The 14933-nt window shown below is 38.1% G+C and overlaps 1 protein-coding gene across 3 annotated transcripts in view; it reads left to right on the forward strand.

Moving 5' to 3' along the window:
• robo3 (roundabout, axon guidance receptor, homolog 3 (Drosophila)) overlaps window positions 1–14933 on the forward strand; it is a 213644-nt gene that overhangs the window by 157467 nt on the left and 41244 nt on the right. For all 3 annotated transcript variants that reach the window (XM_055148486.1, XM_055148487.1, XM_055148488.1), the window contains one exon: window positions 10113–10194. In XM_055148486.1, the coding sequence (XP_055004461.1) occupies window positions 10113–10194 (82 nt within the window). The remainder of the gene's footprint in view (window positions 1–10112; window positions 10195–14933) is intronic.

The following is a 14933-nucleotide window of genomic DNA, read 5'->3' on the forward strand; positions in this document are numbered from 1 at the left end:
ACCAGGTCTAAAACTAGATCTAACTAAACCAGGTCTAAACCAGGTCTAAAACCAGGACTAAAAACCAGGCACTAAACCAGCACTAAACCAGGACTAAACCAGGACTAAACCTTGCTGCGCGGACGTGTCTCCTCTTTTATCAATAATATTTTTAATACGGTTAAATAAAGTCTGGACTTTTTATTTTCTTTTAGCAGACAAAACATCTTATGTTACGATGTCTTTGCTTCTCTACAGCAAACCAAGTAATCCAAAGTATTCAGATTACGTTACTCACTTTAAGAAACTTAATGGATTACGTTACAAACTACTTTTTGGTGTGTGTAATCTGTAGGGGATTACATTTTAAAAGTAACCTTCCCAACACTGTCTGTAAGTAGGTCTGTCTCCGTGGAGGTGTCATTGCCTTGCCGGGAATGTTCCACAGTATGGAATTAAATCGACTTATCTCCATGGAAACAAGGTGGCGCCATCGTGTACCATGTTACAAGTCAGATCCGTGGAACTGTGACAGCGCTTTTAGTAAGAATCTGTGTTTTTCAGGGTAATTCTAAGCAATGAAAACGGCAGAAATTGATTAGATGCCAAATACAGTAGATAAACTTAAAGCCATACTGCGGAACATTCCAGGCCTCCATCAGTAGAGTAGCGGGCCTGTTTCCGTGTGTTCGTCTTGTTTATTCTGTAGGATTTATTAGTGACCATGCGTCCGTGACCAACATAAATAAATAAATAAATAAAAATCCTAAGACATATGAAGCGCTGCCAAGCTCCTCTCCTTCCTCTCTTCAATCCTCTCTTCCTCTTCTTCCTCATCTTCCTCTCCCTTGCACTCATCCTCCTCTTCTTCTTCTTCCCATCCCTCCTCCTTCCACTTTCCCTTTTTTCATCCTCTCCCTCCTTCGCCTCCTCTCCCCCTCTACCTCCTCCTCACCTTTTTCTTCCTAATCTCCCTCCTCTTCCTCTCCTTCCTCTCCATCTTCTTTCTCTTCCTCCCCCTCTCCCTTCTTATCCTCTTCCTCCAGCTCTCCCTCTCCTCTTCCTCATTTTCCTCCTCCTGTCTCTCCTCCTCACCTTCTTCCTCCTCCTCTCCCTCCCATCTCCCTCCCTCTCCTCATCCTCTTCCTCCTCCTCGCCCTCTGCCTCCTCCTCATGTCTCTCCTCCTCACCTTCTTCTTCCTCCTCTCCCTCCCCTCTCCTTCCTCCTCATCTTCCTCCTCCTTCTCCTGTTTTCCCCCCTCTCCCTCCTCCTCATCCTCTTCTTCCTCCTCTGCCACTCTCTCCCTTTCTCCCTCCTCCTCCTCCTCCTCCTTTTCTTCCTCCTCCTCACCTTCTTCCCCCTCTCCCTCCCCTCTCCATTCCTCCCCCTTCTGTTCTTCCTCCTCTCCCTCCTCCTCCTCAAGTCTCTCCTCCTCACCTTCTTCCTCCCCCTCTCCTTCCTCCCTCTCATCCTCTTCCCCCTCCTCTCCCTCCGTCTCCTTTTCTTCCTCCTCCCCCTCTCCTCTCCTTTCTCCTCATCCTCTTCTTCCTCCTCTCCCTCCTCCTCCGCCTCCCCCTCTCCTCCCTCCTCCTCAATCTCCCATCTCTCCTCCTCACCTTCTTCTTCCTCCTCTCCCTCCACCTCTCCTTCCTCCTCTTCCTCCTCCCTCCCTCTCCCTCTCCGTCCCTCTCCTTCTCCTCTCTCTCTGCCTCCTCCCCCCGTCTCTCCTCCTCACCTTCTTCTTGCTCCACCTCTCCCTCCTCATCCTCTACCTCTCCCTCATCCTCCTTTTCTTCCTCCTCTCCCTCCTCTCTTTCATCCCCCTCTCTCCCTCTTCCTCCTCATCCTCCTCTTCTCCCCCAAACTTGTTACTACGGCGCTGTCACGTTCGGAATGATCCCCCGGTGGAGAGACCTCTAACATCTCACACTGTTGTAAGCAATTTCACAGCCCGTCTAGCTTTTGGCTCACCTCCTCTTCTCCCCCGTCTCTCTCTCCGTCTCTCTCGTTCAAAAAAAAAAAACACAGATAGCCAAGATTCGCACATGCTCAGTCGACATCTATCACACACCTCTTAATTACATGTGCTCAGAGCCGGCGCAGAATGCTAAGTGGCTGTCAGGAGTATAAAAAAAAGAGTTGAATTTTCCCCCTGCGTACGCTCGGTCATTAAAATTCTGTCCTTTGATCCGAGCCTTTGCACTCCTCCCCAGAATCAGACAAGAAACATAAAAGACATCAGCTTGACTCCAGCTTTGACTGCAGATAGGACTCGCTCAAATCTACGCACTTGTTGATATAACGCGTAGATGGTTACTTAAGGTCCTGGCTGTAGTGGAGCTGATAGAACTCCCACGAGAAAACCAGCGAAGTGAACTAGGGTTGTCAAAAGTGTCGAATATCAGCTGCTAATCGATGCTGAAACTCGTATCGAAACTTGGATGTTCATTTGAGTCGGTGTCGATCCTAAAAAAGTCGCATTCGCAGGACAGAGATGAACCTGAGGCTTTAGAACGTACAAGAAAATCACATTCTGATTCATAAATAAAGAGTTTTTTGACGAGTATTGATTTCTTAGTATCGAAAATCGTGTTTGAAATTTTAGTATTGTGATGACACTAAAATGATAAAATGCAACACAACTGAATGCAAAGTTTTAGTGATAAGATCTTAGTTCAGAAATGGTAAGGACTTAACCAATGCTAACAAAAAATAGATTAAAAAAGATAATTTTGTAAGACATGATTTATAAATTTCTTGTATATCAGTTACATTTTTCCCACAGCAAATACATTTTTATTTATTTATTCATAATATAGTCAAAATCAAAAATGTAATCAAAAATCAAATGTAACCAAAAAATGTATCAGTAATTTTTAAAAAAAAGTTATTGAATGTAATGTAATAAAAATTTTATCAGTCCTCAAAAAATAAAAAAATAAAAATCAAATGTAATGTAATAAAAATGTTATTAGTAGTCAAAAAAATCTAAAATACTTATTAAGTGTACTGTAATCAAAAAATGTATCAGTAATCAAACAATGTTATCAAATGTAATATAATAAAAAAAAAAAATGAGTAATCACAAAAAATGTTATCAAATGTTATCAGAAATCAAAAAATTTTATCAGTAATCAAAAAATCTAAAATGTTATCAAATGCAATTTACTAAAAAGTTATCAGTTGTCAAAAAATCTAAAAATGTTATCAAATGTAATGTAATAAATGTTATGAGTAATTAAAAAAATAAATAAATGTTATCAAATGTAATGCAATAAAAAATTGTTGTTAGTTTTTTATTTATAATGTTCTAAAATTTCCTATCACCACATAAACGCATTGTTATATTTGCCAATGCACAAATATTTGCAACCAAGCTGAGTATAATAATTATTAGACTACACTTTTTAATATGTGATCTTGGATTCCAGTTTCAAATTACTGCAAATCATGAGCAAAACTCCATACTGCACACGCTGAAACATCTTATATTTCACTAATTAGGACTAGACTTAGGACTTAATACATGCACATTTGTCAAAGAAATAGCTACATATTTGTAAAATCGTAATCCGTATATACGCCTGTAGTGAACTAGAAAAATAAGAAGTCTTCCTCCGTCTACAGAAAAATGAAACTTGCCTTTGCACCAACCTTGACGCTCTGTTTTGCCTAATCCTTATTTTGTTGCATTGTTGGTTCTTAATAAGTTTGCCTACAAGCCGCTTCCAGGCATCCAAACATAACATCAGCTCAAAGTCGTCAAAAAACACGCGCGAATGTTGACTAGTTCATGTTAAAAGCACTGTACCTCATTTTTACTGTCTGAAAAATATAAAAACAAAACAGAAAACAGAACTAGTTCATTTTAAATTGTTTGTAGTGATCCAAAAAGAGCGTAAGATGCGTGAGTAGCAGTAGAACGTTCTGATTATCTGACAGAAAAAAGCTCTCACAGTGGACATGTTTTAAAGCTGCACTGTGTAACTTTCATGGGGGAGGGTCCACCTGCTCGTCTATTGCAGTGGTCCTCAACATTTTTTGCACTTTTTTGCGGGAGGAGGCATGGTTAAGTCCTGGCTAAATCCTGTTTTAATCCTCCTTTAGTCCTGTTTTAGTCTTAGTCTTAGTTTTAGTCCTGGTTTAGTCCTGGTTTTAGTTCTGGTTTAGACCTGGTTTAGACCTGCTTTTAGTCCTGATTTAGACCTGGTTTAGACCTGGTTCAGTGTTGGTTTTAGTTCTGGTTTAGACCTGGTTTAGACCTGGTTCAGTGTTGGTTTTAGTTCTGGTTAAGACCTGGTTTAGACCTGGTTTTAGTTCTGGTTTAGTCCTGGTTTAGACTTGGTTTAGACTTGGTTTAGACCTGGTTTAGACCTTTTGTAGACCTGGTTTAGACGTTTTTTTAGACCTGGTTTAGACCTTTTTTTAGACCTGGTTTAGACCTAGTTTAGACCTGGTTTAGACCTGGTTTAGTCCTGGTTTAGTCCTGGTTTAGTCCTTTTTTTAGACCTGGTTTAGACCTGGTTTAGACCTGGTTTAGTCCTTTTTTTAGACCTGGTTTAGACCTGGTTTAGACCTTTTTTTAGACCTGGTTTAGACCTAGTTTAGACCTGGTTTAGACCTGGTTTAGTCCTGGTTTAGTCCTGGTTTAGTCCTAGTTTAGACCTGGTTTTAGTTCTGGTTTAGACCTGGTTTTAGTTCTGATTTAGACCTGGTTTAGACCTTTTTTAGACCTGGTTTAGACCTTTTTTAGACCTGGTTTAGACCTGGTTTAGAGGCGTGGCTTTCATTAAATTAAAGTTATTTATATTGCTCTAAAACACACTGAAATAAATACATACATTCCTACTGTGAGTGGGGCCATCTCTCCATAGATCTGACCTGTAACTTAGCTTTTTAGGTTTTTATTTAAATACACGAGTCTAATATCACACCGTGGCACTAGAAAAGTTACACAGTGCACCTTTAACCTCAAGAATTACTCATACTGTATACTGTATCTGCACTGGGGCAAGGCACATTTTGCTCATATAAATGGGCAAAAAATCAGGTAGCGGCGTTTTAAATCCGTGATACATTTTGGTCTTTAAGTATTCAAAGATATTTAAATGCACCTGTCACGTTAGCATCAGTGGTTATGCTAATGGTTTGCCTATAGCCTGGCGCCCGCTTCATGTCTCTTTGATAACCTGTCAGAAATGTATGTGCATGTTATTATAAGTGGTCGTGCACGAGTAAGCCGACAGTCACACGTTCTGTTCGGAATATATGCACACCTCTGTACACTATTTCCATGTAATTTCTTTACTTGCATTTGCAGAGTCTTTTCTACTTTGGCTTTAGAATATGAATGTACTATTAAGGTGCAAAAATATCAAAATATCAGTATATCGTATCGTTTAATGTGATGATACAGTATCGATATCGGGGGCTGCTGTATCGATATATCACCGAGAGTATTTTTTTGGTATATTTTACTCAGTTATTTTGTTACAGTGCTACAGTTTTGTTGCTCGTCGAGGGAAGGAAACTTGTTTATACGACACGTTTTACATTCTCACTGTTTTTTGATGGTTAAAATGAGCGTGTTTCATATTCAGATGTCAAAATAGAACGTTTTAGAAAAAAAAAAAAAAACTCTGGCACTTAAAGAATTTACTTTGCACATGAACAAACACGTTTAGTATCACAGCCATGATTTGTTTTTTTCACAGATGTTTTTATTAAGATTTTACCCATTGAAACGTACAAAAACAAAAATAAATAAAAAAAAACATTATGCAGTTATACAGTTCACACAATTTGAATTATGATTTCTACATGTCAAAATTCTTCACAATGTGCAGTTTTAGACCCATTTTAGACCTGTTTTTAGATCTGGTTAAGATCTATTTTAGTCCTGGTTTAGTCCTGGTTTAGACCCTGTTTTTATACCTGGTTTAAACCTGGTTTAGACCTGTTGTTAGACCTGGTTTAGTCCAGGTTTAGACCTGGTTTAGACCTGGTTTTAGTCCTGGTTTTAGACCTGGTTTTAGTTTTGTTTAGTTCTGGTTTAGACTTGGTTTAGTCCTGCTTTAGACCTGGTTTAGTCCTGGTTTTAGTCCTGGTTTTAGTCCTGGTTTTAGTCCTGGTTTAGACCCTGTTTTTAGACCTGGTTTAGTCCAGGTTTAGACCTGATTTAGACCTGGTTTAGACCTGGTTTAGACCTGGTTTAGTCCTGGTTTAGACCTTGGTTTAGACCTGGTTTAGTCCTGGTTTTAGTCCTGGTTTTAGTCCTGGTTTTAGTTTTGGTTTTAGTTTTGGTTTTAGTTCTTGGTTTAGTTTAGACTTGGTTTAGACTTAGTTTAGTCCTGGTTTTAGTCCTGGTTTAGACCTGGTTTACTCCTGGTTTAGACCTGGTTTAGTCCTGGTTTAGTTTTTAGTGGTTTTAGACCTGGTTTAGACCTGGTTTAGACCTGGTTTAGACCTGGTTTAGACCTGGTTTAGACTGGTTTAGACTTGGTTTAGACCTGGTTTAGTCCTGGTTTTAGTCCTGGTTTTAGTCCTGGTTTTAGTTTTGGTTTTAGTTTTGGTTTTAGTTCTGGTTTAGACTTGGTTTAGACTTAGTTTAGTCCTGGTTTAGACCTGGTTTACTCCTGGTTTAGACCTGGTTTAGTCCTGGTTTAGACCTGGTTTAGACCTGGTTTAGACCTGGTTTAGGTTTAGACCTGGTTTAGACCTGGTTTAGACCTGGTTTACCTGCTTTAGTAGACCTGGTTTAGTCCTGGTTTAGACCTGGTTTTAGGTCCTGGTTTTAGTCTTGGTTTTAGTTTTGGTTTTAGTTCTGGTTTAGACTTGGTTTAGACTTAGTTTAGTCCTGGTTTAGACCTGGTTTACTCCTGGTTTAGACCTGGTTTAGTCCTGGTTTTAGTCCTGGTTTAGACCTGGTTTAGACCTGGTTTAGACCTGGTTTAGACCTGGTTTAGACCTGGTTTAGACTCGGAAAGCTCACTGTATCGAGGTATGTATCGTATCAGCAACTTGTTAATGATCCCCAGCCCTGTTTACTCTTGATACTTTGCAGTCGATGTCGTCAACTTTCCCTGGGGGTGTGAAGCTAAATGAAAGCACTGCTCTGTCTGAAGCTCTGTTACTCAAGTTTGACTTTAATCTGAGCTTCATTTTCACACAATCTGACCAGAAAGAGATGACAGAACAGATGCTGATTTGTGCCGTTAAACAAGTCTGTCACACATAAAATTACAGTCTCAGGATTGAAAGCATTACCCATTAGTTTTTCGGTCCGTCACTCTCACCGTTTTGTTGAAAATCAAACACCTAAACAGAACCAGGAACACTCGCACTGATCAGACTCCGGAAAATGTGGTGTTTAAATCAATTTTGTGTTTTTTTCTTGAGTTATTTTCAGACTGTATTTACTGTGTAATGTGTGCACTGTGTCACCGTGATAACTTCTGAACATTTCACCATAGAGGTACATGTAGAACACCCCCACCATGATGTCACTGCGAAGTATCACTAATAAAGGATTGAAGGATTGAAGAATTTATACTATATCTTCGAGAACGTTTTTACTTCTTTTTTCATCTTACTATAGAGATGAGGGTGGCCCAGTTTGTAAAGTTGTTCTGCTGTTGTGTCATTGGGCAAAACACTTCCCCCACTTTGCTTTACTTATTTGATGAAGCACTTTGAAATTGTATTGTATTGTATTTCAGCTTGTACTATATAAATTATTTACTGCATTGTCTTTAAAAAGAACCCAAGAAGTTAAAGTATGTAAGAGAAAATGAACATCATTGGCTTTATAAATTAAGTTTATCTTTAAATCATCCCTATTTGAGACAATAGAAATAACTTTATCATTCTCAGCATTTAATTGCTTAATTCTGCTAAATTGTACGTTATCTATGTTTTTAAGTTACTCTCACTTATACCCACAATAGTTCCCTTTAATAAAAAAAAAAATTAGCTGAAATTACTCAAAAAGAAGAACTTAAAATAATTAAGTTAGTAGGACTTTTTCTAAAACTTTGAGTACAGTGTTCCCTCGTTTATCGCGGGGGGTTACGTTCTAAAAATAACCCGTGATAGGTGAAATCTGCAAAGTAGTCAACTTTATTTTTTACAATTATATTTGTTTTAAGGCTGTAAAACCCCTCACCACACACTTTATACACTTTTCTCAGACAGGACAGTTACAACCTTTTTGCATCCTTCTTAAAACTAATGGCTGCTGTCGTCCTTTTGTTGTTTTTGTCCTTTATGCAACGAACTGAAGATTAATTTATTCCATAATGGAGCCCTACAGTCCTGCACAGGTCCATTTCAGAGACCCGCACCCACACAGTACAACACAGCACCCGCTCATTAACCCGAGATTATATCAAATTTTTGCGCTGCATACGCCACGGACTGAACCAAAACTAAACCAGGATTAACCTAGGACTGATTCCAGGACTAAAATGGGACTAAAACAGGATAAAATCAGAACTAAACCAGAGCTAAACCTGGACTCACTGTCAGGACGGGCTCGGAGGTGAGCGCAGGAGAAAGGACCGGCTCAGCTCTGCACCTCACGGAGGTAAGAGCGGCCATCATGCGATCGCGCTTTGCGGACACTCTGCTTCAGTGTTCTCTCTCTTAAGTCCAAGATTAGTCCTGGTTTAGTTCTAGTGTAGTCCTGGTTTAGTCCTGGTTTGGTCCTGACCCGCCCGTGTGTAATCACAACCTGCCCTCATATCCGCCTGTAAAATTCCAGAGCGTTAAAACCCGCCCATTTCAACGACTGTACGCTCACTTATACGCACAATAGTTCCCTTTAATAAAAAAAAAAAATTGAAATTGAAATTACTCAAAAAGAAGAATATGTAACTTGACATAATTAAGTTAGTAGGACTATTTCTAAAACTTTGAGTATGCACAATTTACTCTATTTAATTACTTTGAACTTTCGCGTGAATGTGATGTTAAAGTTTCATTGTGTACCTTTTCTGATGGAGGTTCTGCTATCTCCTTGTTGCCATGGAGATGTTCTTGCTTTGCCTGGAATGTTCCATAGTAAATTTATTTAGCATTTATTGTATTACAGAGGATTTAATTGCTGAAAAATACTTCGCAAAAACATGTTTTGATACTGTGATTGAGCTCGCCTCTCCACAGTTCTGACCTGTTACTCGGCCTGGTGGTGTCTATGGAGTTTAATACTAGGGGTGTAATGATATCCAAGTGTCACGATACGATATTGTCACGGCGTGAACCTCACGGTACGATATTTATTGCGATATCGTGGGAAAGCTCACGATTAGGGATGTAACAATATCCAAATCTTTCAATATGATATTTTCACGATGTACATCTCACAGTACGGTATTTGTTGCGATATTTTGCAGAGACTAAATGGCTAAAACTGTTAATATGCTACTTTTTCTTCTTAAAATGCCTTGACAAGACTTAATCCAAAGAACTAAGACTTAAAAGTGTTTAGAACTGTTATTTCTTCTTGTAGTCTACACTGAAATGGAGCAAAGGATCATGGTCTATGTAGTTTCTTTTTGTCTTTTTTAGCTATTGCTGCACCACAACTCTTAATTTAAACAAAGACACTTGTAATTCGATATATTGTGATGGTTCCACGATATTATTGAGAGAACTTTGACGATACGATATCACGATATTTCGATTACTATTACATCCCTGTTTATTACCGTACTGTGGAAATTTCTAGCCAAAGCAAACGCATCTCCATGGCGACAAAAAGGTAGCCGACCTTCCAGGAGAAAAGTTTGGGCTTTTAAGTATATCAAGTGGTCAATAGAGGTCAAACAGCACCACTTAACATTTATTACAAACACAACTCCGAAACTCTAAAATATATTTCTACATTTTAAACATTCACTTCAATTGAGTCACCTCACCTCCCCTTTGCAAATTGCTTTTTCACTCTCTCTCTCTCATCCCTTTTTGGTCCAGCTCTCGGCGCGTCTACTCCCACTGCTCAGTATTCTTTGTACAAACACTCCTGTTCAGAGAGATATGACATTTTAGTCTCACTCACCTTAACACAAGTGCATTAACATAACTGTCGCGCTCACGCTAAACCCAAACTTTAATTGTCTGCTTGTGTTGCTAGGAAACGGACTCCGGGCTGTACACCTGCGTGGCTTCCAGTTCGAGCGGGGAGACGAGCTGGAGTGGAGTGCTCACAGTGAAAGGTAAAAATGGCCGCCGCGGGGGTTTTAAATACATGCAAATGACTGCGAGTGAAGTCGAAGCATGTAATGTTAAATGATATGAACACTCAGGAAAAACAGCTACAAAAACATGGTAATTTTAGCTGTAAAGAATTGTGATTATGCAGTGTTTTTCATATAGGTTTATAAACAGTGCTGCAGATAGACAAATGTAAGGCTGGATTGAAATATATATATGTAGCACGCAGAAAAAACAGGCAATTTTGATTAAAAAGACAACTAAAATATTTTAATAATTTTCATTTTTTCAAAGACCCTTTTTAAAGACCCAATAGAGGCATGACAAAAAAACTGATCCTGAGAAAATGACTCTTGGAGTTGGCGGGCATTGTTTTGCAGAGTTTTCCAATTGTGGAGAATTTTTTTACATTTGATGTTTTTTATGCTTTTTATTAATCTGTCTACATCTCCAAAGCTCAAAATGCTCTGTTCCATACTCTTTATTAATCTGTCTACATCTCCAAAGCTCAAAATGCTCTGTTCCACCTTCTGATGTCATGAAGCTGTGATTTTCAAGTTAACAGCTATTTATTTATTTATTTATTTAACTTTTGTTTGAATGATGATAAATTTATTCAGATGTTTCCATAAATAACAAATTGCATTATCATACAGTAAATGATAAATTGCCTTATTATGCAGTAATCAACAGATAACAACAGATAAAGACAGTTATTTTACATTGCTCATCACAACTATAATCTCCAAAAAGAAAAAGAGAGTAGAGATTGGCGTTTCCAGAGCTGAAATCATAAAATGACTAGTGAAGGTGTATCGAGTTTAAAAACACAGTGGAGCCCTTCCTGTATTACCTCATGACATCACGAGGGGGAGCAGAGTGTTTTCAGTTTAAGAACTCCCTAAATATGCAGGGTTTGTGCCGTACACAACTCCAGGTACATTTTTGATGAGGAAACAACATTATTATTATAATTTTTTATTATTATTTTTGTTTATTTATTTTGGACAAGTAAGAAATTTACATTATTTTACAATGGAACATATAACATTAGTGAAATCATAGCAGAAATAACAACAGTGGGAAGAAGAAAATGTATTTAATCCCACTCCCACCTTCTAATCTAACACAGTGAGCTTTCTTTCACATTTTTCAGAACTATTTACAAGTACAGACAAAGAGTCACTGACATAGCTTGCTAACATAACTATCATTATATTGCAAAAATACATAAGGATACTAACAATGGTAACAGACAACAGATGAAGAAGTACTGTTAATGGACACATACCAGCAATGATAAGGAAACAACAAGCATAACCCAGCACTACAGAAGGCAGTATTGTTCTACATCAGGGGTGTCAAACTCATTTTGGTCCGGGGGTCGTATCCAACCGACTTTGATTCCAAAGGGGCCGGATCAGAAAACTCATGTCATATAAACCCCAAAAATAACAATAAGTTCAAATATTTGTGCAGAGAAACACAAATCTATTACAGAAATCTTTTTTTAATTGATGAAATCTTTCTTTTACAAAATATTATAATATTATGAACAACCTGAAACTTTAAGAAAAATACAATTTCAACACCAAGTTTTAACATGAACTTGTTTAAAATTAACTTGTAGGAATAGGAATAGGAATAGGAAGTCAATTTTTCTTGTTAAATCCTGCACTCGGCTCCACTTTTCTCATGTTGGACATTTTGTTGATGAGGGTGTCACGGTCAACAGTCAAAACCATCGTCCTTTAAGAGCGTTTGGAAAGAGACAAGTCTTCATTTGTGCTGCTCTGGTGGGAGGGGCCACGTACAGAGACGCTGGAGACGCTGCTGTGATAAACACTGCAGAAAATTAACAATATTTTAATAAAAAATAGAATTAAAGTATTTTAGTAGAAAATCAGCCGAGGGCCAGATTAAAGGTCTTGGAGGGCCGGATCTGGCCCCCGGGCCGCATGTTTGACACCTGTGTTCTACATTATCTGTTCTGTATTATAACATAGATCAGAAAATAACGTAATATGGGCCCTTTAAAAAACTTGCTTGCATCACCTTTCAGTACAATTACCTTTAAACAGTGGACAAAGAAAAATGTGCTGTTGCGTCTTGTCCACTTAATTAGAAAGTAGCTCAATCAATGCCCTTAACCTATGAGGAAACAGGTTAAGTTGTTGCCGGGTGGATTAGGACAGTAATTTACGATAAACTGTAAATTTAAGTTCTAATCTACCTGGCAACAACAAGGTACAATAGCAGCCCATCTAATCAACAGCGGACAGTACTGCTGGCATAGGCAGTTGTCAATAAAGCTGTACGATATTCACAGTATTGTTTTTAAAGGGATTATATTACGCAAAATTGTCTCTTGTGAGCTTTAAGACATGTTATAATGTTGTTACCTCCTCAAAAACATACCTGGATTTGTGTTTTGTTTCATTCACACATGCTTTGAATAATCCTGTTTTATTAGTCCGTTTACTTCTCCAAACCTCAAAATGCTCTGTTTCACCTTGTGATGTCATAAAGCAGTAGATTTCAAGTTAGCAGCTTCTTTTACCTTTATTTTAGTAGAGATAGACATTTCCAGGGCTGAAATTATCTGAATTATTCTAGTGAAGGTGTATGGAGTTTAAGAACACGGCAAAAAAGCTTGGCCAAAATGTAAGATATAAACACTTAAATCTGTCAGAAAATTACTTAAAAGCAGTGAAATTATCTGTCCATGCCGCAAGATAATTTTGCTTCACGAGTTATTTTCAAAATAAACTACCTCAAGACTAGAATTAAGCAGTTTCAGAACTGAAGAACAGATATTACAACTAACCACGCTGATTGACATTTTTGACACATTTTGTATTGAAGTCTTAATTATTTAAAAAGTTGGTGGTTTTTGTAGATGATCCATACAAATTTACTAGAATCATTTGGATAATTTCTGCCTGTGAATTGCCAATCTCTACTGAACTAAAAGTAAAAGGTACATGTTAACTTGACCACTGCAAAAAAGCTTGGCCAAAATTTGAAATATAAACACTTAAAACTATTAGAAAATAACTTAAGTTGTCAAGTAGTGAAATTATCTATCCAGTTATCTTAAAATCAACTACCTTTAGACTACAATGAATCAGTCTCAGAACTATTAAGTACATAATAAATCTGAAAACAAGATGAATAACCTGATATAAGTTTTAAAATTGCAGCCAGATCAGAGAAATTTCTATTGAAAACAGTGGAGCACTTCCTGTTTTTCTACATGACGTCACAAAGTAGAACAGAGTGTTTTCCTTTTGAGAGAAGAACTCACCCTAAATTTGCAGGATTTGTGTCAAAAATGTGTGAATGAAACAAAAAACAACTCCAGGTACAGTATATTTGTGACGAGGAAACAAGATTATGACATAGAACTGAAAATAACGCAATATGGGCTCTTTAAATTGTTATGTAAATATTGATATTGTACATTTTAAAGGAAATGGGCACTCAAGCTCTTGCGTAATATTTTCCAACAATGACAATCAAAAGAAAAACATACACTCTACCTTCCTGTCTATCCAATCAACTAAAACACAGTTAACCCATGCTCTTACAAATCAGGCTGTTACCGGGCAGATTAGAACAATAACTCAAAGTCCAAACCTTTTCATCAATACTGCTTTTAAACCTAACGTTAGCTCGCCTCTGTATGTGATTTGTGGCCTTGCGTCTCCACCCCTACAGCTAACCGTAAATTGAATCACACTTATATAAGCCTACGTCCTTTTTTTATTTTCTGCTCAAACCATTAAGCATTAAGTACATAAAATATTCCGAGCAGCCGAGGTTTCATTAGCGGCGTAAGATTAAGAATTAATGACATTACAAGTTGTATTAAAGGTGCACTGTGTTACTTTTTAGTTGGAGGTTTTTAATGTTACAAAAAAGTCAGAGCAATCTTGAGCCTAGGATTCCACTTGCTCCATATATGTCAGATCAAAGAGAGGAATTTGGGGTTTAGTCTTAAGTGTTTTTGTCTTACAATCTGGCAACCCAATATGAAAAACTTGAAAAAATGTGAATATATTTACTCCATTTCTGCTGATTTTCACTTAAAGGCAGTGGTGTAGTGGGGATTTTTTAAGTGGGGGTACGTGATTCGTGACGTCATTGATGTGATGAATCCTAAAGGTCTAAACCAGGACTAAAACAAGACTGAAATAGGACTAAAACAGGACTGAACCAGGACTAAAACAGGACTGAACCAGGACTAAAACAGGACTAACACAAGACTGAACCAGGACTAAAACAGGACTGAACCAGGACTAAAACAGGACTAAAACAAGACTGAACCAGGACTAAAACAGGACTGAACCAGGACTAAACAAGGACTGCACCTGGACTAAAACAAACTGAACCAGGACTAAACAAGGACTAAACCAGGACTAAATTGGAACTGAACCAGGACTGAAACAGGGCTAAAACAGAACTACACCAGGACTACATCAGGACTAAACCATGAATAAACCAGGTCTAAACCAGGACTCACCCAGGACTAAACCAGGTCTAAACCAGGACTACAGCAGAACTAACCAGGACTAAACCAGATCTAAACCAGGACTAAAACAGAATTAAAACATGACTGAACCAGGACTAAACCACGACTAAATCAGAATTGAACCAGGACTGAAACGGCACTAAACCGGGACTAAAATAGGACTGAACCAGGACTAAACCAGGTCTAAACTAGGACTAAACCAGGTCT

The sequence above is a fragment of the Boleophthalmus pectinirostris genome, unplaced genomic scaffold (assembly GCF_026225935.1).
Source record: "Boleophthalmus pectinirostris isolate CB_2022bp ecotype Guang Dong unplaced genomic scaffold, ASM2622593v1 HiC_scaffold_12, whole genome shotgun sequence".
NCBI lineage: Eukaryota > Metazoa > Chordata > Actinopteri > Gobiiformes > Gobiidae > Boleophthalmus > Boleophthalmus pectinirostris.